At 43.9% G+C, this 26,326-nt stretch overlaps 2 protein-coding genes across 4 annotated transcripts in view; one reads left to right on the top strand and one right to left on the bottom strand.

Annotated features, from left to right (window-relative positions):
- Nucleotides 1-4,816, bottom strand: part of KLHDC1 (kelch domain containing 1) — a 30,467-nt gene extending 25,651 nt beyond the window's left edge. The window contains 1 exon segment of the mRNA XM_040558896.1: nucleotides 2,668-4,816. Within this exon segment, the coding sequence (XP_040414830.1) occupies nucleotides 2,668-2,769 (102 nt within the window). The 5' untranslated portion in view covers nucleotides 2,770-4,816.
- A 189-nt stretch (nucleotides 4,817-5,005) lies between these two features.
- POLE2 (DNA polymerase epsilon 2, accessory subunit) lies at nucleotides 5,006-26,219 on the top strand. Of its 3 annotated transcripts, none has more exons than XM_040558887.1 (19): nucleotides 5,006-5,034; nucleotides 7,549-7,649; nucleotides 9,916-9,991; nucleotides 11,412-11,489; nucleotides 12,706-12,799; nucleotides 14,745-14,819; nucleotides 16,004-16,087; nucleotides 16,545-16,601; nucleotides 16,994-17,042; nucleotides 18,054-18,126; nucleotides 18,711-18,883; nucleotides 20,976-21,065; nucleotides 21,278-21,332; nucleotides 22,261-22,320; nucleotides 22,416-22,493; nucleotides 22,910-23,018; nucleotides 24,776-24,952; nucleotides 25,160-25,227; nucleotides 26,042-26,219. In XM_040558887.1, exons 1-19 carry the CDS (start codon nucleotides 5,021-5,023, stop codon nucleotides 26,058-26,060), a joined length of 1,530 nt encoding a protein of 509 aa, XP_040414821.1. In that variant the 5' UTR covers nucleotides 5,006-5,020; the 3' UTR covers nucleotides 26,061-26,219. The 3 variants fall into 3 exon arrangements, with proteins under 3 accessions (XP_040414821.1, XP_040414819.1, XP_040414820.1); XM_040558885.1 differs by lacking the exon at nucleotides 5,006-5,034 and adding an exon at nucleotides 5,123-5,494; XM_040558886.1 differs by lacking the exon at nucleotides 5,006-5,034 and adding an exon at nucleotides 5,613-5,746.
- Nucleotides 26,220-26,326: the final 107 nt, after the last annotated feature.

The following is a 26,326-nucleotide window of genomic DNA, read 5'->3' as shown; positions in this document are numbered from 1 at the left end:
GGAAGTTCAAAATAGATGTTTTTATTTTTTGAAGCTATTCAAAATGCTGCGCTAGGTGTTTCCTCATGTCATTGAGCTTTGCTGATTGTTAATAGTAGATTTAATCACTATTTTTTATAATCACTGTGCCTCAAAAGGAAATTAAATTTGGTGTATTAGTAAATTAGAGGTAGGGAGATAAGCATTTCGATATTCTGAAAGCATTATCTTTTGGTTTGGGAGATACTTTAAATTGGGAGGGGCCTCTGGGCCTGGCTCCGTCCTCTCGGCACCCTCGTGCAGGTGGTTAGGGACATCAGGAGGAGCCTAATTCCTCTGTGAAAAACAGAGCTATGAAAGAGGCTATATGAAAAATAAAAAATAATATGGGAAATAACGATGAGGAAGAATAACAAAAAGGAAAAAGAAGTCTGAAGGAATGCAATTGCAGAACTCCAGCAGGGTGACAACTGTGCTGTTATTGTCTTAGCCTTAGAAAGAAATGAAATGCTGTAAGGGAATAAGCAGCCAGAGATGGTAACTAAGTAAAGAAAGGAAAAGCAGAGATAAAAGTGAAATCAATGCGAGGAAAAGAAGTTATATACAAAACTGAAGTTTAATTATTTATTACTGATATTGATTACTTGCCTTTATTACTGCCTTCTCAATTTGAGAGGTGCCAATTAGGCAAGCAAGCAACTCATTTGCTCTAGTTTATCTTACCAGGTACCTTTCATAAGGTAGGCGCTACCATTACATGCAGCTTGCAGGCTTCAGAAAGTGCAAAAGTCCACTAAACTTAATCTAAAACCAACAGTGGTAAGAAGCCAAGTACTTGCTAGAGAACCAGCCTGGAGTAAAAACACTGATACCAAGAATCGGTTAGCTGGGTGGAAGTTTACCATTCAGCATAAGACATGTAAAAACGTAAAGTGGTTTGGCTTTGTAAAGTGCTGCTTAAACATTAACTTACTGATTTTCACAGTACACAGGTAAATACACTTTGTGTATGTGTTTAGTAGTTTTATCTGCAAAACTGAACACACCGTGCCAGGAACCTATAATCCTTCATTAGAAAGCCTTTGAAAATACTGCAGTACTCAACCCAATTTTAGTTTCTAAAGGCTATGGCACGGAGAACTACTGAGTATTTCCAGTGGTTTAGGTGTTCCATAGCTATAGACTATTATTGAATTTAAGGCCAGAAAAGAACTTTAGATCTTTCTGTGCATTACAGGTCATTCACATTTATTTATTTATGCTTACTCTGGAGGTGGTTAACTTCCTGACACCGTAAGACAGGTATTCAAATCTTTACATGCCTTGCAGTCACAGGAAACACCACCTAGCAAAGACCCCAAAGGGAGGGAAAGCTGTAGAAGTGGCTTACAGGATACTTTACAGGTTCCTCAATTTCAGTTTGGTATTGGGCAAGAAGGGCTGTGCCAGGGTAAGTTAACACCCCAGCCAGACCCAGTACAACCTGGCAGTCAAAGCTGCTGCCTGGCTTCCTAGCACGGCTCAGGGCTCCTATTTCAGCACATGGGGTTTGTCTGTATTTTCAGCCTTGCAGCAGTCACCAGCAGCACAGCTCCTTTCAGGTCAAATGAATCCAGCTTGGGAGTAAAGGAACTCTTCAAATTGCACAAGCTGCTTGGCTCTGCCCCACCTTTTAAGTCCAACATTCTAGTTCCAAAAAAGAACATTCTAATTTCCAGAAAACAAACCGCAATGCACTTCAGGAAAGACAAGAGGCAATCGGGCAGTGGTACCTGAGAGCCCTAAGAGCGTCCTTCCCTCTGCTATTGCATACGTTCAGGACATATCATCTGTTTTAAAGTTCAAACCCAGGATATTCCAGCTGGAACTCTGTTTGATAACAGGAGAGGTTTTGCACATCTTAAAAGCTTACTTTAACCCACAAAAAAATAAATACTGAAAAAAATAGAGATAAAAACTGAAAACGTATAGAAACATGATTTAAGCTGGAGTAAGACTAAGCATAGTGACTTTCACATTTTATGGCCAATGTGCAGACACTGTGGATTAAATGAACTGGCTGTGCGTAGCGTAGTATCATTTGTAGTTTAAGACTGAATTAATTGAGAACTAAGAGAAGAATTTACTGGTAGCGATCATTTGATGACAGACACGACACCTTTCCGTCAGACAACTACTAACACGCCAAAAACGCAGGGACTCGAGAGCACGAATTACATAAGGGTGAGACACAGCCATCAATTACAGCTGTCACCCTAAAAAGCATTCAGCCCAGACCGCTGCCTGAGCCCACGACCACGGGGTAGGGCAGGGCTGGGGGGGGGGGGCAGCTCCAGGAGCGCTCCGTGAGGGGATGGAGCGCTGAGGGCAGGAGCCCCCCCCCCGCCATCCCCTCAGCGCAGACGTTGGGGCCGCGGCCCCCGCCGTTTGAAACGCCCGCCCCCGCGGCGCGCGCGCCACGCCGCCGGCCAATCAGCGGCCGCGCTGAGGTAAACAGCGCTGCCGGGGGGGCTGCGGGGGGCGGCGGGGCAGGGCCGGGCATGGCCAGGCATGGCGGCTGGGGGCCCGCCTCGGCACCCCCCTCAGCCCCCGTGTGGGGGCTCGCTGCCTCCCGCCCCGCTTCTGGCGTCCCCTCACTGCCGCCTGCCCTTCCCTCCGCCCTTCCCCGCTCGCCCTCGGCTGCCTTACCACGTATCCCCCCCAGACGTAGAGAAAGTTCCCGTCCACCACAGCGCAGTGGCCGCTCCGCTCCTCGGCCACGCAGAAGCGCTCCGCGGGGTCTGCCGCCATCTTAGGGGGAGGAGGGGGAGGAGGAGGGGGAGGAGGAGGAGGAGGAGGAGGAGGGAGCCGCCTGCCTGCCTGCCTCGCCGCTCGCCGTCCCACACCGCCTCCTCCGGGAGAGGCTGCGGCTCGCCGCCGCTCGCTGCCCGCAGGCGGACGGGAAGCGAGGAGGGTCCAAAGTGTGGGGCGGCACCGGGCTGCCCGCGCCGCCGCCCCCTGCCCCGGGGTGGGGTGGGTGCCTAGGGGTGCCCTGAGGGGTTGGTCGGTGATGGGAGGGGTCTGGGGGGGTGGTTAATGAGGCTCTGAAGAGTCTGCTGTGGGACAGAGCGTGTGGTGTCCGTCCAGTGAGGCACGCTGAAAGATAAGCGTGAGGTTGGAGGCCTGATAAACCGTGTAGGAGCTTATCGATAAGGGCTACGAGAGAAGGGGTAAAACACTGAAAATAGGACACCCGAACGCAGACCCAGGGCAAGAGCGGAAGGCAGAGGGGGGTCTGCAAACAGAGCTCCACATGGCAGGTGGTTTAGGACAACCGCAGCACTGTCTGCTGGTTAGAAGATGTGTCGTGCTCCTGACAGAAACTGCACCTATGAAACAGTGGCTGGTAATTAAAACAATTGTGTAGGAGTTCGAACTCTTGACCTCAGAGAGAATTATCCTGTGAATGCCGTCTTCTGACCTGCAGCCTGGGAGCAGATAAAGTGAGGCTACAAATGGTGTGGCAAATCCCAGAGCTGGCACTCAGGGCTTGTGTTTTGGGGCTGGTGCTGAGCTATGGGTAACTGACAGAATAAAAGTGGCGTTGAGATCCCAGCAGCTCATCTATCATGTGAAACCACACATTTGCCTTTATTTAAGGGATCCCCACTCCCTGCTGTCCCCACCAATATATAATTTTTCCTATATATTCACCTAGCCTTAAACAGCAGACTGTGAAAGGCAATAGCCTCTTACGCTCCTATTCTAGCTCTTACACTGTTAGACTGACAACCCAGTGAGTTCCAGCTGAAGTATGGATCAATTTGGAATGAGTGGAATTCAAAATGAAGCAGGTACAGCTCTTCAGGAAGAATAGAGCTTCTGAGAACTGATCACTTCTAACATCTGTAAAAGGACATGAAAGTGAGACATACACTTCCTCTGATCTAGAAGGGAAGACGTTAGCTATTCCTGTCAGTGACTGCTAATATCAAAATGAAATGTAATTATGACACATTAGGATGATGTTTAAAACATAGGAATAAACATTTGAAAGAGTTAAGATTTTTTTTTTCCAAACTGTATCTATAATCTATAGGTCAAGTAGAGCTACAACGTGATCTCTCAGAAACCTGGGAGCAATGCAAAGTCAGCAGCCCGTGGCTTTTGCCAGCGGAGCAGTGACAGACATGAACGATGAGCTATCTACCGTGCTTGGTGTAACAAAACAATTCCATCAATTCACCTTTGGCACGAGGTGGATGTGCTGTCTGATCTTAAACCATTACCCTGTCTCAGCCAGCTCTCTGCTCCCAAGCCACGCGCGCTGACACTGTAGTGCTGATGTCCAATAAAGTCATCGCAGATAAAGGACATAAAAAGCAGTGGGGATGAAGAGCTGGGCATGGCTTCCAGAGCACAAGACAGATGGCTCAGTGGAACAGAATTCTAAAGCTCACACTGGAATACTTTTATATCTCTGGTGGGAGGCTCCAGGCAACCTAACAGAACCCCAAGTACTGCAGGGTGCCACAGGAGTATGCTTTATATTCTTGTTTTGGTCATGTATCTTAAAAGAATTGCTTTTGTTAGAAGAGGGTTACCTTCCTTCTCCAGGTGAGACATGAGCTGATTGACAAATTAGATTTTTTTAAAGGAGAAAAAGCAGTAATCTTAGCAAATAGAAAAACTTACATAAGGGTTCATAATTCACACCTAACTGCATGCCTAGAATGAAAAAATGAATCGTATTTCCTGCCAAAATAGCTGAAACCTGTCAGATGGTAGTTTTATGTCTAAAGGGAGTAGAGAGATTCAGCTTCACCCATGAGCTTCCTCCAGATGAGGAGGACTGATTATAAATGACGCAGTCAAGAATGGACTATATAAAATAGGCTGATATTTTTTATCTGGTTTTATATCCCTACAGTCTTTTGATCAAGGAACTTTCAGAGTTACTTTTGAGCATTCTGTGGAACAAAGCTGTACTTTGACGGATGGGCTTGAGAATATTTCAATGAAGTAACAATAATTTTTTGGCTGGAGAGAAGGCAGCTGCCCCATGAGACTGGAACTGTAAAAGGTGCAGCGTATTTATTGTGCTCTATACCAGGATTTGGTATGCTGCAACAGACTTCAACTGCTTAGGCCCAAAGGAAAAATCGTGTGTAGGGTTAATTCCCTGGTTAAATGTAAAGTTAGTAAAGTTAGCTGTGGGGACAGCTGTACGCTTGTTGCCCAAGACAGGGCCAACAGAAGGGGAATCTATGTCTAACCGTGCTGGACCATGGGCAGTCAGTGTTGTGGGGCGATGGACCAAAGAACTAAGAGTTTACCGTATCCTAAACCTTGAGGCAGCCGACATTTGTCCTAGTAAACTTGACATTCAGGTGGGGCAGTTACAGCACAATAGGGACCAGGATCACGGTGTACCCTCCCCGCATCCACAGGAGCAGCTAAAGGCGAGGCGGCCGTATCAGAGGTGCCCTACACCGGGCAATGCCCGCAGGCTGCTGAGGGCCGCCATCCAGACCTGGTAAAACCTGCTCGGACCGAGAAGAAAGGCAAAACGGGGGAAACCGGGGGAAACCCACCCAGTGCCATCCTGCGAGGGGGCCGCGGGGCTCGCAGCAGCCCGGCCGGGCCGCTCGGGGGGCGGCCATGTCCCGGTAGCGCCCCCCGCGGCGGGGCCGTGCCGGGGCCGGGGCTGCGCGGCCGCCATGGAGCCGGAGCGGCTGCGGCGCCGCTTGGGCACCGCGTTCCGGGTGCGGGGGCTCCTGCTGCGGGCGTGAGTAGCGGGGAGGCGGCGGGGGGAGGCTCTCGGGGGCCGGCGGCACGGCCCGGGCCCACCTCGGGAGCTCCTCGGGCTGCCCGCGCAGCGCCGCCCGGGGCTCGGCGGGGGCAGGCCTCGGCGCCCGCCCTGCTGGTGCTGGGGCCCTTGTTCGCCTGTGGCAGCCCTCGGAGCCTTGTCCCGGGCCGCAGTTACGGGTTTGGGTCTCCCGAAGTGGTGTTTCAGGGTGCCCGAGGGGCCGTGGTAACGTGTGCTAGGCTGCAGTGAAGGGAGAGAGCGTGCTGCTTGCCGGGGAGGGTGGCAGAGCAGCGCCTGGGGCTCCACTGCCTTTATTTTTCCTTTCACAGTTATGCTTAATATGAGTTCTCGTTTATTCCTGGCATGATGGGACAAGGTCCTGGCAAGTGCAGTAGTGAGGGGTTCGAGTTCAGGGCCCCTGGCTTGCACCGTTACATGAGCAGAGACGTCAGGAAGGTCAGGCCGTCAACCAAATGCCACCTCTGATGGGGTGACGGATGATGGTAATAAGAAAATCGTTATCTTTAACGGCCAGAGTGTAGTCTAAGGATGAGGGAAGAAGTGGGTTTTTAATTCTCATGTTGTTTTGAATGAAAATAACTCCGATACTGGGGTACTGGTGAAGTGGAGCAGGTGGAGCGAGGACAGTTGGGGCGGTGAGGCGCAGGGGCTCGAGGTGTGTGGGGAAGCCGGAGGAGCTTAGTGATATGTGTAGAGCTCAGTGATACGGTTCAGTGGAGGACTTGTTAGTGTTAGGTCACAGGTTGGACTGGGTGATCTTGGAGGTCTCTTCCAACTTAGATGATTCTGTGATTCTGAGGTGGAGATGTACAGCTGCCCAAAGGGGGCTTGGGGAGAAAGAGGGTCCAGTGCACAGGGAAAGGGGGAGAGGCAGCAAGCACAGCTTACAGCAAAAGAAATCCCACTTGTCCAGTTTTAGTCCCCTCGGTTCAAGAGAGAGATTAAAAAGTTGGAGAGGGTCTAGTGGAGGACCACCAAGATGATGAGAGGGTCAGAGAACCTGACCTGTGGAAAAAAGGTGAGGGATTTGGGTTTGTTCAGCCTCAGGATGGGAGGGCTCAGGGGAATCACATCCCAGTCTTCCTTAAAGGTTTTCAGGGAGAAGATGGAAGAACTTCTCAAGGATGCAGTGTCAGGACAAGAGGCACAAGTTAAAAAAAATAAATAAATTCTTCACTGTAAGAGCAATTAGACTTTGGAATAGGTTGCCTGGAGAAGTGGTGACATCTCCCTCACTGGAAATACTCAAGAGTTGGCTCCCTGGGGCCCTGGGTAATGTAATGTGAGGACCTGCTTTCAGTAGAAGGCTGGACCAGATGATTTTCAGAGGTCCTTTCCAATGTGGGCTTTTCTATAATCCCCTGAAAAAAATGTTCACAATCAGAGTAGTTAAGAGTGAGACAGGGCCCAGGGAGGCTGTGACATCTCCGTCCTTGGAGGCGTGCAGAACCTGAGCAGGGCTGTGCACAACGTGAGCGGCTCGTGCACTTAGCGCTGCTCGGAGCAGGAGGCTGGACCACGAGCCCTCCGAGGTCCCTTTGGACATGAAAACAAAGTTCTCTGTACCTGCTTCCTATGCTCAGTGTTTTCAATCCTGGTGAATTTTGTGTCTGACTGTATTACGCAGCACTGATTATTTCTACGTTTTTAATCACAAGGCATTTAGTGCTTATGTGCACATCTGCCAAAATTGGCACAGTTTGTACGAACTTTATTTAGTATTAATTGCTTTTTGCGCTGATTTTCTTCGTTGAAATTAGGGAAGCTATAAAGTATCTTACCGAAGCTCTTCAGTCCCTCAGTGAAGTAGAGCTTGAAGATGTAATTGAAAAGGTCATCGATGCTGTTGAAAAGCAGCCTTGTAAGTAACATACTTTTCTTAATCTTGCTAAGTTTATCTTGCAATTGTGATGTTATTTAGACAGAGAGTTACTGGCAGCTTATGCACTCCAGTGTCATTCTGGTCACACCATGTTGATCAAGATAAATGTATTTGTTGTCATTTTGTTTTGTTAAATACTGAAGTTATCAGTGAATACTGATGTCAGCAAAGGATGGTATAATTCTGCCATTCAAAAAGTTGGCGCCTTGGTACCTCCTGACTTTTCCAAAAGTAGCGAAATTCTTCAATGTCAGCTACTGAGACCACCGAGCTGGACACCGTGGACATCTTTGCATGTGAAACTGTCATTTTAAATATTAAATAGATTGCAAGAAATTAATTGACCTGTTTTTCAGTAGTCCAAGTCCAGAGAAGGGTTAGAGGTGTTGACAGCTGTAACCTTCAGAGCCTCGCTGCGACTGCAGGAAGGGAACGGTCACCTCCCTTCATTCAGAGGTCGCTGCCCTCGCGTCCAGATGGAGTGGCAGGTGCAAGTGCACCAGTGCGATAGTCCAGCATAGTAACTGAAACCAGCTACGGAAGGAGTTTAACCAGCACCTGCACGTTCTCTGAAGCCTTGAGGCAGATGGTGATGTTCTGTTGTGCCGGCCTGATCGTGTGGTAGTAACACCGGGCAGAAGGTGCCGATAGCAGTTGGCGCCCTGTGGTGCTGGGGAAGCTGTACCTGCTTGGTGTGTGAACTACATCACGTTCCACAAATGGCTAAGTCCAGAAGTGCAATCCAGAAAACTCCTGGAAAATTCCATAAATACTTGAAGCTGTAAGAGTTGAGCTTTTGCTGGTAAAGTTCCCACAACACCTGTGGGTCTGAGCATGCCTGAAACTCCATCATCTTGGCAGCAGCATCTCGTTTGGGTACTACCTCCTGCTTAACTGGGACACTGTGTCCTGAGGCACACCGATCCAGCTTCCCTGATCCTGGACCACCGAAGTGGGAGTTGTAGCATCTTTAGTTAAAGAACATGGCTGAAGGAGGTGCCTAAAATATACAGGCGTTTACTGATGTGAGCTCATGAAAACCAGGAAACTTGAGCCCACTTCCAGTCTTTGACTGAGGACGTTCAAATCCATATAAATGTGATCTAAAATGAGTATTAGGCCTTACGTGAGTTCAGGAAACTTTCCCAGCCTCTCCTATTGACCACGTTAAATCAAGGGCGAGTATTTGCTTGCTTTACATGTCGTTTAACTGGAGCACCCACTCCAGAAGTTACGCTTTGTGTTCTCACACTAGCCTTGGCAAAGTACGTCAGAGCTGATCAAACGGGGAGCAAAACCACTTTGGAGAGCTGCTCCTCATCTAGCATGAAGCCTGCGGGTACAAATTAACACATCCACATTTTTGAACAAATTTCAGTCAGCGCAATAAACTCTAGGGCCAATGTAGCACGTGCAGTTAGTGTACTTGCTAGCAATGCTCTTTGTGCAAGGTGCTGTTTTGTGCAATAAATTCCAGTGTAGTCCAGCTGCTGTCCAGGATTTGCTTGAGACTGCAGTTCAGACACGGTGGTATCTATCCCCTGCAGTTCCGCCAGCTCACTTGGTGCCCCTCGTGCTGTGCTGTTGAGCACTGCCTTCCAGGAGTTGTGATTTTATGTTGCGTGCCCCGAAAAGGGACCTCAGGTGCTGGGCTTCGTGCGCTGATTTCTTCTCCCAGAGCTCAGCAGTGAGGCTTGGCAGTGCTGACCAAGCCCTTTTGTGAATCCATGCATTGGATTCCCCTTCAAGTTCAGGAAAACATCGGTGTTTAGAAATGTTTTTGAATTTCAATTATCAGTTTAACATCCATGAAGACAACAATGTGCCTGTCTCCAAGATTGTGTTAAGCTGTTTGAATACTTATTTATGACAGCAATCTGTGTGATAATGTTCTGGAACAAAATTAACCTCCAGAATGTGAAAGCTCTCATCTAACACATTTGTAGTATATTTGGCAGCTTTGCATAAACTATAATTGTCTTGTTCTCCATGTTTAGTGAGTTAATGGCGGGCACAATATGTGTGGGGGTTATTTTTTAGCTAGAGATGTATCCTTCTGGTAAGAATGTTAAGAGATCCATTTGCAGAGAGAAAGCGGTGTCATTACATTATTGAAAATATGCTTATTTGTGGAGCTTATTCCTCTAAGAATACTGCACCCTTTTGGTAAAATATTTGAGACCTACTTACTTCCTTACCGTTTTCCATAGGCTGCGGTTTTAATCCTTTGAATTTTTCTTTTCAGTGTCAACTAATATGATTGAACTATCCACGGTGGAAGCAGCTGTCCAAGAATGTAGCCAGGCATTAGATGAGACAATGTACGGTGACATTTTTTAATTTGATGTTTATGGGAGTTATTTCTTGCTGGGAAATAAATGTCAGGCATTTTCTGCAGTGCCACACGTGCAGTAATTGCTTTGTGCTTTTCCTGATGCTGCCTTTGAAGGTTAGTAATGTTCCTTCTTAGAAAATTTGTTCTCATGGATAGGCCTCTAGGGGATTCTAAATATAATGCCGAGATTCTGGAATTAAAATGATACGGTTATGTGTTACATGTGACACAGGTTGAATATTAACCAATAAAATAAACGGATACTTAGGATTTAGAGAGAACTTGTTACCTCAGTTCATTTCTTTATTTTCTTTTCTGTAGAGGAAAATTAAATGAGGTTATTTTTGCAACCTTTCTAAGATAGCTCTTTTCTGAAAGCACTTGGAAAACCTTCCTCCAGGGTGCTGCTTTTTGTTGCGTGTTGTTTTTGTATAGCAGGGCTGTTTTGCTTGATTTTCACTCTGTGATAACAAAGCAGAGAGCAATTACTTGTGCTTTTGAGAATTTTATTTGTGATTGTGATGAATGTTTTCTTTAGTATTTACTGTGTGTACTGGCATCGTAATGCAAATCATGAAAAGAAATGGTTCATTGGGCGTGTCAGATCCTGTGATCCCACAGTGCCTCAGGATGAAAAAAATGTATTTTTGACTTTTCTCCTAGGCATAGGCACCTTTGCAATGCAGACAGCTTGAGTATGACTTTTTCTTATGTCACTTCACAGACTTAAATGCATTTTTCACTCGTCACTTTACATACCTAAATGCATTTTTCACTCCCGTCTGCACACATTCTTAGTGCAGAGTCCTGGAGGGAATAGTTCACAGACCACAGGACCAGCCTGTAAAACTCTCTTGAATTACGGTGCAGAAAGCCTCAGGGCAGAGTTTTGTAGGAAGTGCAATCTGAAGCCTACGATATTATCATTGCCTGATAGGCAGTGATGGTTGTCCTGTGCTTGTAAGCCTTAGCAAAAGTTCATGGGCTATTTGTTATCTATTCCGATGAATTTGATGCACTTATAGTAAAATGGGAGGCATCAGAGAAGAGAGCTGCTCCAGTGAATGTAATGGGATATATCAGCTTGATGAATAGTTTGGAGATTGTGCATGTTTAAAACTATTCATTTTAACCATGCCAAAGCTCTTCTGCTGTCCGGAAAGATACCAGAGGATGACAATGCGAAGTGATTTATCCCTCTGACATTTCTAAATAAACGTCTGAAGAGTTCCCTTTTTTTGAATTAGAAGATGCTGTAGTAGCCAACAGGTAGAGTGGAGTGGGAGAAATGGAGCTAACACAGGGTGATGGAGAACAAAATGAATGTAGTTTTGTTCAGTTGGTTTCTTTCCGTACTGTTTGTTAGTTCCACCTAAGATAACGCTATAAATGCATTCTCATTTCAGAGAAAACGTTTTCAACATTATCGGAGCCTTTGATATTCCACGCTATGTTTACAATTCAGAAAGAAAGAGGTTTCTACCGTAAGTGTTGCATATTTTAAGTTCCAACTGCTTCTTGTTTTAAGAAAGAGTTCTTGTTTGCTGTGTTCGAAAGTCTATTTTCTAATCTTCCCCTCTGGGGTTCACTCATCTCAAACTTGTGTGAGAAAATAAGATAATTCTGTTTCTTAGAGCCCGACCGGCTTTTCAGAGACAATGGTAAATGCTGTCTCATAAATAAATGTGCCGCTGGGTTTCTCCTCGCCTGGCAGGATGAAGCTGAAATGGCCATCTGTATCTTCTGTGGTAGTGTGTTCTGTGCTGCCCGTGATCTTCCTGCCTCTGAAGCTTGGGCGTTTATCAGACAGTAAAAGTGTTCGGACCGTGTTAATGCCACCTAACGAGTAAAAGAGACCGTAAGGCTAGGGGCATCACTAGATGAAGTGTTTTTTTTTCCTTTCTGTATTTGGCTGTTTTATTTTTATTCAATAAATTTGGCCTGTCTGTTGCCTGTATTTATTCCCTAGACCGTAGCTTGCAACATCTGAAGCTCAAGAGGAATTTCTGAAGAGAGCTTAAAAAAGAAAAAAAGAGGAGTGATCCCCCAGGGTGGAGAAAGAAAGAAGTAGCTGCAGGAATTGGCTGTAAATGCTCTGCTAGCTAAAGAACTTACATTGAACAGCAAGCAGCCCAGACTGCTGAGCCAAAAGGAGGCTGTGATCTTACGAAGCTTGAAGTGTGGTTAGCTGCAGAACGGGTAGTGATATTCGTTGTGAGGCATTACAGTGACATTCATGTAAAGTGCAACTCCTTTTCTAGTCTTGGTTTGTGATTCTGCTGGTCCAGCACCAACATTCAGTGTGTTTGCAGTGGGAGGTTAACTCCAGTGCCACTTTCTAGCTTTCCAGGCTGTTGGAAGCAGAGAACACCATGAAGACAATCTGCTAACCAACAGGAAGGAAATATTCTTGTTCGTGGCCACTTAGTAGACTTAACTGCTTTTAAAGAACTGAATTCTGCAGGGTCCCATTCGGATTGAAAGATAGGTCTCAAGGTCTGTGAGTAAGAGGGAAATTAAACTGAGGTAGCCTTCAGAATGCAGAACACAGGGTCCCTAGCAGAAATCTTAGGCGTTGACTAAATATGTTATGCAGTAGTGTTGTAACTTCTGCAGCCTCCCACACCTTTGAGATCAATAAGTCATTTCTGTGTGAGGAATGTATGTTTTTTAATCTTGATTTTGTTAAACTTCTTGCAGTCTGTCAATGACCAACTTGCCTGCACCAAACTTATTTGGATCTGCCAGAGATAAAGCAGAGTTGTTTCGTGAGCGCTACTCCATCTTACAACAGGTGAGAAACAGTTTTGCTTTGTTCAACAGAATACATGAACAAAATGCTGTTGTTTGGGTTCATACTGGTATATACAGCAGTGCTTTGTCCTGAGGCGCTGCTGTGAGCTCCAGTTTAAATAAAATCTGAGTAAGAACAAGATCTGTACTAAATTTTATCAGGCTATTCAACTGACACCATACAGCATGATCGATGCTTGCGTTTCTGCATTTTAGCATCGTAAGAGTAGATTGTGTGTTCCTACAGGAGATTGTGTCTCGCTCTTGTCTGTCAGGTAGGCTGGCTCTGTGCTGGGTCTGATCAGCGTGTCATTGTACGTCGCGCTTGTTGAGGTAATACAAACCCGAAACCCCGTGAAGCTCAGGTTCAGCCTCTCCTTGAAGCACTGAAGTTTGCTTCCGGCTTATTTCAGTTATTCATTTTCCACTTTGCAAAACGCTCAGTCAGAGCCAGGCACCCCTTGTCATCTCGTGGTGGCGCATGCGTCGTGTCCTCTGTTGCGGGCAACTCCAGAACAGCGTTCCCCGGCAGGACTCGCTTTGCACCGCTGTGCCGCTAGTCGCAGGTGGTGGCAGCATCCTTGGGTGGTGGCCCTGGACCAGTCCGTGCACACAGCCAGGACTCAGCCCCGCAGCGCTGCTGCCTGGGCACCCCTCAGAGCCCGAGCTCAGCCCGGTGCTTTCCTTCCGTCCGTTCACCCCAGAAATGGGTCCAGTCCCCCTGTTACCCACCCGCTTCCTCTGTGTCGCGCTTTGCCTCTCTCCTGCAGCCCGGCGTGAGCAGCACGGGCTGGTGCGGTGAGTGGCAAACCATAGGTCCTGTTAATTGCTTATCAGGTGCCTGCTTTAGCTGCTCCGCTGCACGATTCATGCTCCGTGCTGGCAGGAGCTGTGCAGAGAGAGCTGCCTGGCCCTGACTCCAGGTGTAGGCGCAGCACCGGGACCCAGGCAGGCGGCGAGCTGGCTTCTTGCCGGTGCCACCCCACGGGCAGCCTGCGTGACCTGCTCGTCCTTCGGACCGTAGGCAGGTGCATGCGCAGCGTCACATACACCGAAATACCGGCAATGCTCTGTCTTGAGGGGGTTTGCTGCCGCTGGGAGCGTGTGTACTGCAATTTGGGAACCTCTGCCCTGGATGGTTGGTTAACCATTAGCTAAAGAGGGTTTAGTTCCTACAAGCAGTGCTCAGGATTGGTGAAGCCTGCTGGTGCTGGCACGCTCAGGTTGGGTTCCGGGAACAGCAGCTGGAGGTGTCAAGTGGGGATGTCCTGCAGCCTGCTTGTTTCCTAGTATTGTGCTGTTGCACCTCTTTGATAGTTTCACGTAGGCTCTGCGTACGGGTTTTGTGTTTGGTTGTCACGCTTGCTCCTTTCTGACCTCCAGAAAAGTGAGGGTTTGGGTCACTGTGAGTGACGGCTGCTGGTACTAACTGCTGCACGTGTTACATGGGCTGGTAGCGATGGGCTTGTTCCAAGGGGAGGTGTTTGGACTGCATGAAAGACGTGAAAATTTCTACAGTGTGTTTCCTTCACGTTCTCTGCAGTTTATTTTTCATGTAGTTTGCTCCTATTAGTTTAAAAAGTCTACTTTTAATAGGCCCTGCTCTGAAGATAGAACCTGCTCTTTTCCACATAGCTAGCGTTTCATAGAGTCTTCTTTGCTCTCTCACCCCTTTCTTACAGATGGTCAGGAATCACTTTTAAAACCGTTATAGGTGCACTGTTGCTTTTTGAGCTTAGTTTTATTGTCTTGTTGTACTGATAATCTATTTCTTAGAAGCAAATTTTTGTCGAAAGAACTGGTTGTGCTCAACAAATCAAATGTTGCTGGGTAAAACAGAGTAAGAGAACTTTAGAAAGTATTTTGTATGGTGGTTGTAATGAACTGGCTTTTTGACTATGCACATTTTTTTTAAAACTGGATTACTTCAATTTTGCTTTCTGCAGAGGATTCACAGACATGAGTTGTTTACACCCGCGGCAGTTGTTGTTCATCCTGATGACAGTAGGAGCAAATTCCAGGTAAAAAATCTGTTTGCTTTTCTTGCGAAGGGAGCTGTACTTGGTGTTACACTTCAGTGCAGCAATACTTCTCCAGTGACACCTTATTTTTACATCCAGTATGGGAAATCAATGAAAATGAGTTTTTTTTTTCCTATCATTTTTAGCCTGTGTGTCAAAAACGCAGTTATTTGGCTTAGATCAGCATGATGACTAAGCTACTCAAAAGCAGCTATGAAATGCACGAGAGATACGGCTTCCTGAGGTGGAAATACATTACCTGTTCAGCTTACAGCGCTTTGCTTCTCTGTGCTTGGGAACATTTTTCTAGCTTTTTTCTTTTGTCAGCACTAAAGTCACAAACCTACAGTTGAGTAAGGCCATGACTTGAGTCTGTTCTGTTCCCATTTCAGTTTTCTCATATTAAATGCTCTCCCCATGTTATATAATTATTATATATTTAAAAAGAAATCACGAGTGTTGTCTCTGGGCGCCAAATAACAGCTTTTTCTTTGACCAGCTTGCCTGTTTCTCTTTGTTCAGTGTACCGTCACGTAGAAAAGAACAACTGCCCTTAGCTGAGTCTCCATCCAGGCTGTGTAGGCATCTTTCGCTCTTGACAGCTTGCTGTCCTCCCTGCCAGCGGTGGCGAGTGCGTTGTTTGTGCTGGTGTTACAGGAGGTTTGTCTCTCTTAACTGCGGCTTGACAGACCAAACTAAGTTTGTCCAGAACCCACAGACAGCGTGTACGCGGTATCACCGGTGTTACTCTGGGGTATTCTGTCGTCCCTCTAAGGTTCCTCAATAAAAGTAGTCAGCGGTGCTGTGTGGGCACAAGCTGGCCCTGTGGTTCAGTCTGGATCCCAATGAAGATCTATTTACTGCGGTTGACATTCATATGCAAGAGCAGAAATTATGACTTGTTCTTTTCAGTTTTAAGCCATTTGTAGGCAAAATAACAAATATTTACTTGCTAAGCACTTCTTTATGCTAGCAGCCATCATTGGAAATATTTCCCTAAACTCTGCCACATTCGACAATCAGAAACGTGTCCCTGATTTTCTAATGAGTCAGGATTCTGTCCTAGCTTGTTTGTGTATTTGTGTGGGAATTTATGCTGCCTGGTGCTTTGTCTTGCTTGCTTTAGAATAGCTGTATGGAGAGTTGGATTTAATTCTTACATGATTCTTTGCCTTTGGTTCCAGCTTAAAACAATAGAAACCCTGTTGGGCAATACATTGAAGGTGGGGGAAGTGATTGTCCTCGGGATGATAACTCAGCTCAAGGAGGTAGGTTGCTGTTCACTGTAGAATATCTGGGTCACCATCCATTCAGCGTTGTAATATATTAGAAAATGAGAAGGCTTAAATGTCTTACCGCTTTATCCTGCTGTATAACTCAGTATCGGTGCAAGATTCATTCCCCAAAAAGAGGCTTATATTTTCTGAGCGTGCTCCTTATTGAAATGCTGGAGCCTCAAATCACTGTGTGTGGGTTTGCCATTGCATTGGCCTGTAATTATAGGGGAGGGGTGCCCCAGCAATCAAAACTGCAGCATATCTAAGGGGAGCTGCTATGATACCCTTCCTATAACCTACATTGTTTTTAGTTCTGCCCCTATGCTCTAAACTTAAGATATTAAACACTTTGCTAAACTGCTAATAAATGTTGGCTTATAGGTGCTTCTGGCTGAAGCATTGATATGTTTGGATATACTTTGCTTCATTAATGAATCCTGCTTTTTAGGGAAAGTATTTCCTAGAAGATCCTACAGGAGTCGTCCAGCTAGACCTCAGTAAAGCAATATCCTTTATCTGTGACGTAAGAGTTGAATAAATTTCCCGTAGATCTGGAGAATTTCAATTAGAATAACAAACCAATATTGACCGTTAAAAATTATATATAGAGAGTTGCAGCTCTGTCGCTTTCTTTCTTTTGCAAATTACGTAGTTGCTGCAGCTCAGTGGCCTTTCAAAGACTTTTAGGACAAGGTTAGTATTCCTCCTAGTGGAAGGTTTCTGTTCTGCTTATGAGCTTACCTGTTCAGGTGCCAGGTGATCACCCGGCTCTGCAGGCAGCCGCTGAACTTCCAGTGGAGTCCAAATGTATTATACCAGCTGGAAAGCAAACTTTGGCTAATGAGCTAGCCTATGAGTCCTGATCTAAGGAAAATATGTTTCTTAACCTCTCTGCACCAGTTCCACAGTGGTTTATATACTGAATCATGCTTTGTTTTGGCAGAAGGTAAAGCAGACTCTTTTTTTTTTTTTTTTTTTTAAACTTGGAATAAATTATTCTGCACGTGGCTGTTGCTGCAGTTAGATACTTGCTAGATCTGGCTAAAAACGTAAGTCTCATGATGGTGAGGCTTGACCATGAGCTAAGTTTATGACTGAGAATTTTGGCCCTAAGCCTTTCCTGCTATCTTGTGGGCCCTGGAGGCAGAGCTCTGTGAAATTCTGTGGTTTTCAGTCACATCAGTGGGATGAGAGCATCTGTGGCAGTGTTGAGGATCGGTCTTAGTTAACATGTCTACAACATGCTTGGAAAAGATATGACTAGATTAGGAAGACGGCCTAAAATAACCAAGCAGTATGAGTTAACAACATGGAAATGCTGCTTGCTGTTGGCAAAGCCTCAGTCCTTCAGAGGCTTCTCATAAAGGCAGTGTAAGTGCTTGCAGTTCTGGAGCCGTAAACATGTTTCAGTGCAACGATGGACGTTGCCATTTGTAGGATATTACTCTGTGCGATACACATAACCCCAGTTTATTTTCTGTTAATGCATTTATGCTTCCAATTTATAAAATAAACTAAGTAGAAGTCAATAGCAAGTGGGGACAAGAATCACCCTGTTACTTCTGTTCTTTTCAGATATGACAGCTCCTCTCAAGAAAGGGTGCAGTTTGATGTAGACTCTTTAGGGGCAGGGCCACTAAAAATGATTCCTGTTTCCCTACATTCTTATTCTTACTCAGTTGGGTTGAGAAGGTCGTTTATGTGGCTGTGCAGCAAGTCCATTCAGAGAAATGACCGGGGTAAAAAGGAGTTGGTTTCTTGCTCAGCCTGTTTTTCAGCCGGATAGTTCCCTGCTCTGGTTCACCGCTGCACAGCGCAGGGACTGGTGCTGTCACAAGAGGGATTGATGGAGCCTGGGACTAGCAATGCAGCACAGCTGCCAACCGTCTGACTAATGTCTAGGACATGATGTTGTTAGAAAAACTAAAGGTTATTTTGTTGTTCAAAAATGTCTTAGGTTGGTATGAAGATGAGGTTTTCCACGTGAATGCTTTTGGATTTCCGCCTACTGAGCCGTCTGCTACCACTAGGTATGAAGCTGACTTTCGGCAGCCTCACTCTGACTTTGTGCTGTGTTGTGGGTTTCCAAGTAAGCGCGTTATTATAATCTCTGTGATGTTGAAGTATGCTATTATTTCCCCTCCCCAGATGTTCCCAAATAAATAATAAATAAGGAGGCAATTCTGGGACTTGCAGGTCTGTTTGGGCCAGTACTAAAGCCTATCATGTGAGCAGAAAAACCCCTCCAAAGGCCATGGGGTTCTGCATGTTAATAACAGATGAGATCTAAACCCTTCTCGATTGCAAAGGAGACAGCTAATACACGCAAATAAGAAACTCCTTGTTGCTCAAGGAATGGATGTGGGAGTGAAGCCAGGATAAATATTACCCTGAGATGATCTGTAAAATCATGGCAGGGCAGCACCCGTGCCTTAGATTTAGGTGACTGCCATTTCTCTTCCTTGTTTTCTTTCTGAAAAACAAAATGATCATTGATACCATCTGAGCTACCTCTCATAATAATAATAATTAAAATGGTTCAAGTGAGCCATAATCAAAACTAGTAATGACTTGGGAAGAAAACAGAATTAATTTCAGTATTTTAATATTGTAGAGCCTTCTATGGAAATATAAACTTCTTTGGAGGGCCTTCCTCAGCTTCAGTAAAGGCTTCTGCAAAACTAAAGCAGCTGGAGGACGAAAATGAAGATGCCATGTTTGTGTTTCTCTCTGATGTATGGCTGGACCAAGCAGAAGTACTAGAAAAGCTGCATACGATGTTTTCAGGTAGGTGGTGACTGCTTTGGTTCGGAGCCTTATTTTAGAGAGTTTTTACCATCTCCCTTAGGGCTGAGCAGCGTTGCTGGGTGGCGCCGATGTCTGCTGGCTGCCTGGCCCTCAGTCGCCTCCGTGGCATGGGCTGGAAGCTCTGACCCCCTGGTGAGCCAGTACGGGGACTATGCCTGGGGGAAACTCGTTGCCTTTGTTGGAGAGTTAGTTTTATGCTGCTTTGGCTTCCTGAACTTTTCATCATGTTGTTGCTCATGTGAGCATCGCTGCCCATGCAGGGGAAGCTGGACAGCCTACTACTGACAGCAAGCCTGCTCTGGGTAGGAGCTGCTAAGCGTTAGGCCAGCTTCGTTGTCAAACTGTGATCTAAAGGTGCTCTTTTGTGAAACAGTGGTTTTGGTACCATTTTTCAAAAGTATTCTTTTAAAGGAAAAGATAGAGCAACTATTTTCAAGAGTTCTGTTACTACCATACTGTGTGGTTTTGGTGAACTTAAATTCTGAGAAAGCCAGAATAAACCCAACTGTTGCGTTTTATTTTATTCATTCCCCTTTAAACCGAAGCGTAAAACCAGTGAAGTCTCCCTGCAATTTTAGCGATAGCTATTTGCATTTCATGGTTGCTATTCTATTTCTTTTGGATCTTTTTCTAACAGATTTAAAAATTGGATTGTATTATATTTTTGCAAGCTGTCATTTCCTTTTCGTAAATCACTTAGTACCAATATTGTTTTGGACAGTAGCCATCTTATGTGCTGTGACAAAAATGTTCATAAGAACTCTTCCTAGCCTTAGTTTAAGGGAAACATTTTCCTTCATCAGAGATGAGCACTCTTCCTTGAATGCTTTCTGGTTTTTACCAAGGAGAAAATGTCGGTTAGTCTCAAAATATGAACTGTTTCTTGCACGCATCATTACATTGGTAATGATGACAACATTTGGATAGCAAGCATCTGTGAGATCTGTGAATTGCTTCTTTGTAATCCAGAACACTTTTGGAACAGCTTGTCCTGTCTGCCTTAGGTAGAGTGGAAACGTGAGAGGCTGTCTGCTTTAAAAAACAAGCAATGTAAAATGAAGGGTGGCAAACTGCTGGTCACTTAAAGAAAACTGGACACGTTATCACAAGATCTAGTGAGAAGGTAGGGAGTTAACTCTGAAGTTAGGAATCCGGTTCTGTGTCTGGATGAAAGTTGGCAAAATCCTTGAACCAGACTGAACCTGACCTAAGACTTCAGATGCTGAAGTAATGAACGGAGTTTGGTCAGTGAGGTTAATATATCAAACTGGCAAAGATGTGTATATTGCATTTGCTAATTTCCGATTTTTTTTTTAATAGACAAGTAATGAGCTTCATAATTATGAACTAAAAATAATAGCTGAGAGGAATAGCAAGGAAAAATCCTGATGAGCCATTTCTCTGGTATAAGCAATTCTGTTGTATTTACCGACTGGATTGTAAAGCAGTGAGGGAAAGGCAAGTCTGGTTCTGAAGGCTAGGGAGCTGGAGTGTAACCTGGAACATGAGATGAATGCCTGAGCAGATGTTTTATTTTTGTTTTAGAGTTTGCAGAAGGCTTTTTTTTTTCAGTCATAGAATCATAGACTTTGCTATAAAGCATGTGTTTCTGTGTGATTAGTGATACAGTGAGAATTCATGAGATTCTTAAAACGCTCAGGCAATTGCAGTCACTGCTGCTTCATAATGCTAAAGAGGGAATTAAATATTAGTAGAGCCCTTGAATTGGCATGGTGCATGGAGGTTAATAGTAATCCATTGCTACTTACTTACATGCTATTTTTCTCTTGAAGGGAAGAGTGTGTTCTTAAGTTGTGTTATTTATTACAGTTGTACTTTGTGTAATTATGTGACTGGGTCAGCAGTTAGTTGAATGCACACAACCAGCGTTGTTGGAACCAGGTCTGTAAATAATGAAGGCCTGTATGGAGAAAATAGTTTGGGGTATTAATAGCAGCAGAGCTTCAAATGCTGTTTTGGTTTCTGCCTTTCATGAAATACACTGCAGGCTGACTGATGAAAGGTAGTGGAGGGGATGGATGTTGTACTCACAGATGCTCTGTTTTCCCAGGTTATTCCTCTGCACCTCCAACCTGCTTTTTCTTCTGTGGAAATTTTTCATCTGCACCATATGGAAAAAATCAAATTCAGTCACTGAAAGGTAAGGAATTCTTTGCAGTCAGACATGTGCATTAAATTAAAATTATGATGGTAAAACAATTCATGAGAGCACAAAAGAATCACATATTTTCTAAGTGACACATTTTTGGTGCGCGGAAGTGTACAGGTGATTCATATACTGTGTGTTTCATACACTGTGTGTTTGTTGGCTAACCAGGTGCTGTATCATAGATATTTTTCTTCTGACTCTAGGTTCTTTGAAGGCTCTTGCAGATATAATTTGTGAATATCCCAGCATTCATAAAAGGTACACAGCAAAGTGCTATGAAAAAGGGAAATGTGCTTATTCTGTGAAAAGCTTTGCTTTAATTACTTTAAGAAACTAACAGATACCCTGTCCTCCAGTTATTGTGAGCCTGCTGTGATCAGGTAACAGGCCTGTAAGATTGCTTTGGGAGCAGTGTAATGTTCTGATTCTATCTAGAATAGCTTGGTCATGGAGTCTGCTATTGAACGAGCAAAGGTGAAACTGCCTCTCTGGAACATTTTCCACATCATTAAGCATGGCCGGCGGTTCCTCAAAAGCACTGCGTGGGCAATCCCCTTTTTCCTCTGGAATTCCCTTGAAATCAGCAGGGTTCTGCCCATGCAGTGCTGTTTTGTAAACTGATGTTTAGGTCTTGATGCTGCTACCAGCAGACCCGGGCTTTCTGTACCAGCCCCAGAAAATGGCATCTGAAACACTGCGTACATGGAGGCATCTCATTTCTGCGTTCCTGTTTTTGCCTACACGGCTCTCCATGGCTGCTAGTTTGAGAGCTAACTGAAACAACACAGTGCTGGAAAGAGATCTTTTATTTATCCCTTCTTGTGTCCCTGCTCGGTGGAAGCTGCATTCCAGGCCTGGGAGAACTAAATCTTTCTACAGAGATTAGAACATATGAAAGAAATTAAAACAGGGAGGCAGCCAGGCTTATCCTTGCTGTAATGGTGAGCGTTTTTTAAGAGTTGTTCCACTTTAGTGAGGGGTGGATATGCGTCTTCTGTCTCAGTGTTGATTTATGTTCTCCATAAGGAACGAGAGGAAGTCTTCAACAGGAGGAACTGTCAAGTCTGTCCCAGAATAGGTTATTTGCATGCATCTGTGAAGTAGTGCATGTATACGAGTATGTAACCAATGTTTAGATTCTTGTGGGGTTCTTTTATATAAAAGCACTATGCTGATCTTTTTGCAGTAGTCGATTTGTGTTTATTCCTGGCCCTGAAGATCCTGGTCCCGGTTCTATTTTACCACGGTCAGTTTGCTTGTTTTTCAGTTTTTGAAACTTTGAATTGAATCGTTAAGGAAGGTAAGAATCTTGGCTGATACACCTGTTGCTGTTTATTTCAGACCTCCCCTGGCTGAAATTATTACTGAGGAATTCAGGCAGCTAGTGCCGTTTTCAGTTTTCACCACAAATCCTTGCAGGTAACAGTCTAATTTACTGCTATTTTATTTATTTATTTATTTATACCGAATGACTAGTTCATGTGCAGATGTAATGGCCTTAGCATTTTTAAATTAAGATAATTCCTTACTTGCATTAATTGTAACTAGTTTTAAATACAGTAATGCATAAATAAATCACTGCTGAAACTATCCTGAACAAGATGGTTTGGACGTACTGCCAGAAGTTTAATAACTGAGTATAACGACCGGCTCAAAAGCATCATGTTTTTTCTGAATCTGGAGGTGTAATGAAGGGAAGATGGGAAGGTATTATTTTAATTGAAATGTACTTTTTCTTTTTGCTGTATTAGAATAAGATTGACTTCATAATACAACTTTCCATCTTTTAGTGTTTCATCATAATTTGTTTAATTTCATTAATGTTTTCCATTTAGGATTCAGTATTGCACCCAAGAAATAATTATCTTTCGTGAAGATTTGGTAAACAAAATGTGCAGAAACTGTGTCCGCTTCCCTAACAGCAACATGGATATTCCCAACCATGTGAGTTGAGTTTTGTTCAACACTTCTTGCTAAGAGCTTGACTTTTTTTTTTGATCAGAAGGTTTGTGTTTGGTGTACTCTGGTCTGCATACTCCTGATATTTTGTAAGAGTAACTAAGTTTGCTAAAAGAATTGTGAAGAGGGATCTATACACTTACTATTATTAATTTCATTTACATCTTGACAGGAAAATAACCAAAACCAGGATACTGATTGATGACATTGAGTCATTCTGGCTGTCCCTTTGCAGGTGCCCTTGAACTCAGAACTTCCTTGCAGCTGACTGTTGGTGTCTGTGCACCAGCCACAAATGTTGTACCACAAAACATTGATTCCTAAATGCAAAGCTTAATACAAATTACCTTTTTAAGATTTGATCAATTAACCAGTGACATTTGCAGGAAAGCAGCATGTCACTTTTCCAAAAGGTCACCTGCTTCCCCTGCCTTTTTACTTGAAGTCTTAATCCTGCTTTTGATACATCGACACAGCACTGTGAGTTATGATTCTAGTTAATGAATGCACAGCAGGAGTTGATGGGACTTACTGATATAATTGAATGAGAATGATCCGGACAATACTGGCTCATTGCAGTGATGGATGGAGTTTGCTTCTATTTATTTTACAGTTTTTTTTTTCTTGTTTGTTTGACTTGGAAACTTCCTGTCGATTCTTCCTTCTCTCCATCAGAACAGTGCCCAGATTCTTTGTGAGCACAAAGAATCCCACTGTGGACACTGATGCACCTGTTTTTTGTGTGCATTTTTGCATATGTGTGTTTACACTATAAATCTTCATTTCCCTGCACTCATACAGGGCTTTCTTCTGCTTGGAAGAGGAGGAGTCATGAAGGAAACATCGAATTATGTGTTATAACACTTTCTGCAAATAGGAGTATTGGCTTGTTATCGCATACTTTTGTTTCTCTCTGCCTTTTCTGCCTGTCATTAATTTCTTAATTATGCCATCAGTGAATGAGTGGGAAATTGTGTTACTAACATGAGATTGAATTAGTAGTGTCTTTAGGCCTCATACAGTATTAGTGGAATGGCTGGGCCTATGCTTTGTGCATCATTTTCTTTTAACACCAGCCCCTCTCACCTACTTGCTATAGTGATTTTAGGCCTTTGGGGAAAACAGATCCTAACCGCAGCTACATGGTTGATGAAACATAATAAAAGCTTTCAAGGGGCTTGAGTGGAGGGCTGCGGGAACCAAAATGCCCTGGCTGAATTCTGCCAGATGAAAATGGGAACTACAAAGGAGGCAGCTAGTCAGCTAGTGTCTAGAGCAGGGCAACTACCATAAGAACGGTCAAGGGAAAAGATATTATTTGGCAATCAAAGGCACAAGTTCAGGGTAAAGACTGTTTAAGTGTGGGTCTTCTGGTTAACTGGACTTGCAAGGAAAGTCTGGAGGAGGGCAGGGGGGAGGAACAAAAAAAATGTACCCCAAAATTATGGCAGTGCTGGTATTTCTTGGGCTGGAGAAACAAGTAAGCAGATTTTGCGTTTTTTTTTTTTTTGAGAGTCTGATTGATGTAATAGTTTTGAGATCTTGATCTTGAGATCTTTTGAGCTAGCTGCTGTAGTGGAGTCACTGCTTTACTATAGAAATCGTAACAATGAGAGGGAGTGAGATGCATAAAAAATATTTCCGTGTTAAAAACCTCTTTATTAACAGAGCATTAGCATCTGCAGAAATACATTTGACTTGTAGAAAATGGTTCAAACTATCTATCTGTGTTTGTCTTGCAGTTTGTAAAGACTATATTATCACAAGGACACCTGACACCACTTCCACTGTACGTTAGCCCTGTGTACTGGGCCTACGACTACTCCCTAAGGGTGTATCCTCTGCCAGATATGCTTGTCATTGCGGATAAATACGACCCGTTCACTGTCACCAACACCGACTGTCTTTGTATAAATCCTGTAAGACTTCCTTATGCTTTACCAAAATAAGAATGTACTGGACTTGTATAAACAACCTTTAATTTACCGAATGGATGAATTTAAATATCATGAAAATGACTGGTCAGCTGCCAAAGGGGATGCAGTTACATTTAAGTGTGTCTCTTACCATCTGTACAGTACTTACATCTGTGTACTTACACAAGTGCGGTGTATTTTTATTTACAGGGTTCATTTCCAAGAAGTGGATTTTCATTCAAGGTATTCTATCCCTCCAACAAGACAGTTGAAGACAGGTAAATATATTCAGTTTCTCATTTAAAAGAAAGCATCTTTTTATTTGCTGACTTTCCGATTATCAGGAAGAATACAGAAAATCAACTGTAAAGACAGTGAATGTTCTAGCAGTTAACGTAGACTTGTGCTTTGTACTTAGTGTAAGAAATCCAGATGCCTAGAATTAAAATAATAAATTTTTTCAGAAATTACAGTCAAGTAACAGTGATAAGAAGCATGATCCAAAACTAAATAGATAGATTGTACTATCTGATTTTTAATAACTGAGACCCAGTTGGGAAACAGATTTAATCTGTTTCTGGAGATGATGCTTATTGCATAGGTTAATTGCACTTATGAACAATTCATGGTTCATTTTATGATCATAATCAAACTCAAAAGCCACTTTTCATGCTTTGATTTCATGTATTTTACATCTGTGCTTATTCATCCCAATTGTGATCTTTCAACAACTGGAAAAAAGGCCAACTTCAACACCAAAAAAGTATCAAAGGCCTTACAACAGTGATGAAAATGTGCATGTTTGAAATAACCAAACGGGAACTGCAAATTTACCTTCTCTGTCTCTCTGATTCAATTTCATATCTTGTTGCAGAAGCTTTCTCTCAAATAGAATTGTATAATTCTCCACGTAAGGGAATTGCTAAGATAGACCTCATATAACCTTTATTTGAATGTAGAAAATATAATGAGATGCTTCAGGTCTTTAAATAGTTTAAAACATTATGATTTTTTTCACAGATCAAGAAATAGAATAATATGTTATTTATGGTGATTCTTTTTAACACTAAATATTGTTTTTGTTATTTTCAGCAAGCTTCAGGGGCTCTGATTTTCTACAAGACTACAAAGAAGGGATGGAGTCTTTGTAAAGTCAACCATAGCACTCATTTTAGATGGACTGATTTTATAATGTATTACAGACTGTTCATAACGAATGTCAAAGCCAAAAATGGCTTATTTTGTACGCCAATAAATTTTTACAGGAAAATATTCTGGTGTTGGCTTAGATAAAATGTAGAGTCACAATGAAGATGAATTGCCACAATGTAATAAATGAAGGCCACTGGAGGAAGCAAGGCATGTATAGCGGATAGA

This window comes from Cygnus olor, chromosome 5 (assembly GCF_009769625.2).
Source record: "Cygnus olor isolate bCygOlo1 chromosome 5, bCygOlo1.pri.v2, whole genome shotgun sequence".
NCBI lineage: Eukaryota > Metazoa > Chordata > Aves > Anseriformes > Anatidae > Cygnus > Cygnus olor.
The sequence above is the reverse complement of the archived record's forward strand: the minus strand, read 5'-3'. Positions and strand labels throughout refer to the sequence as shown.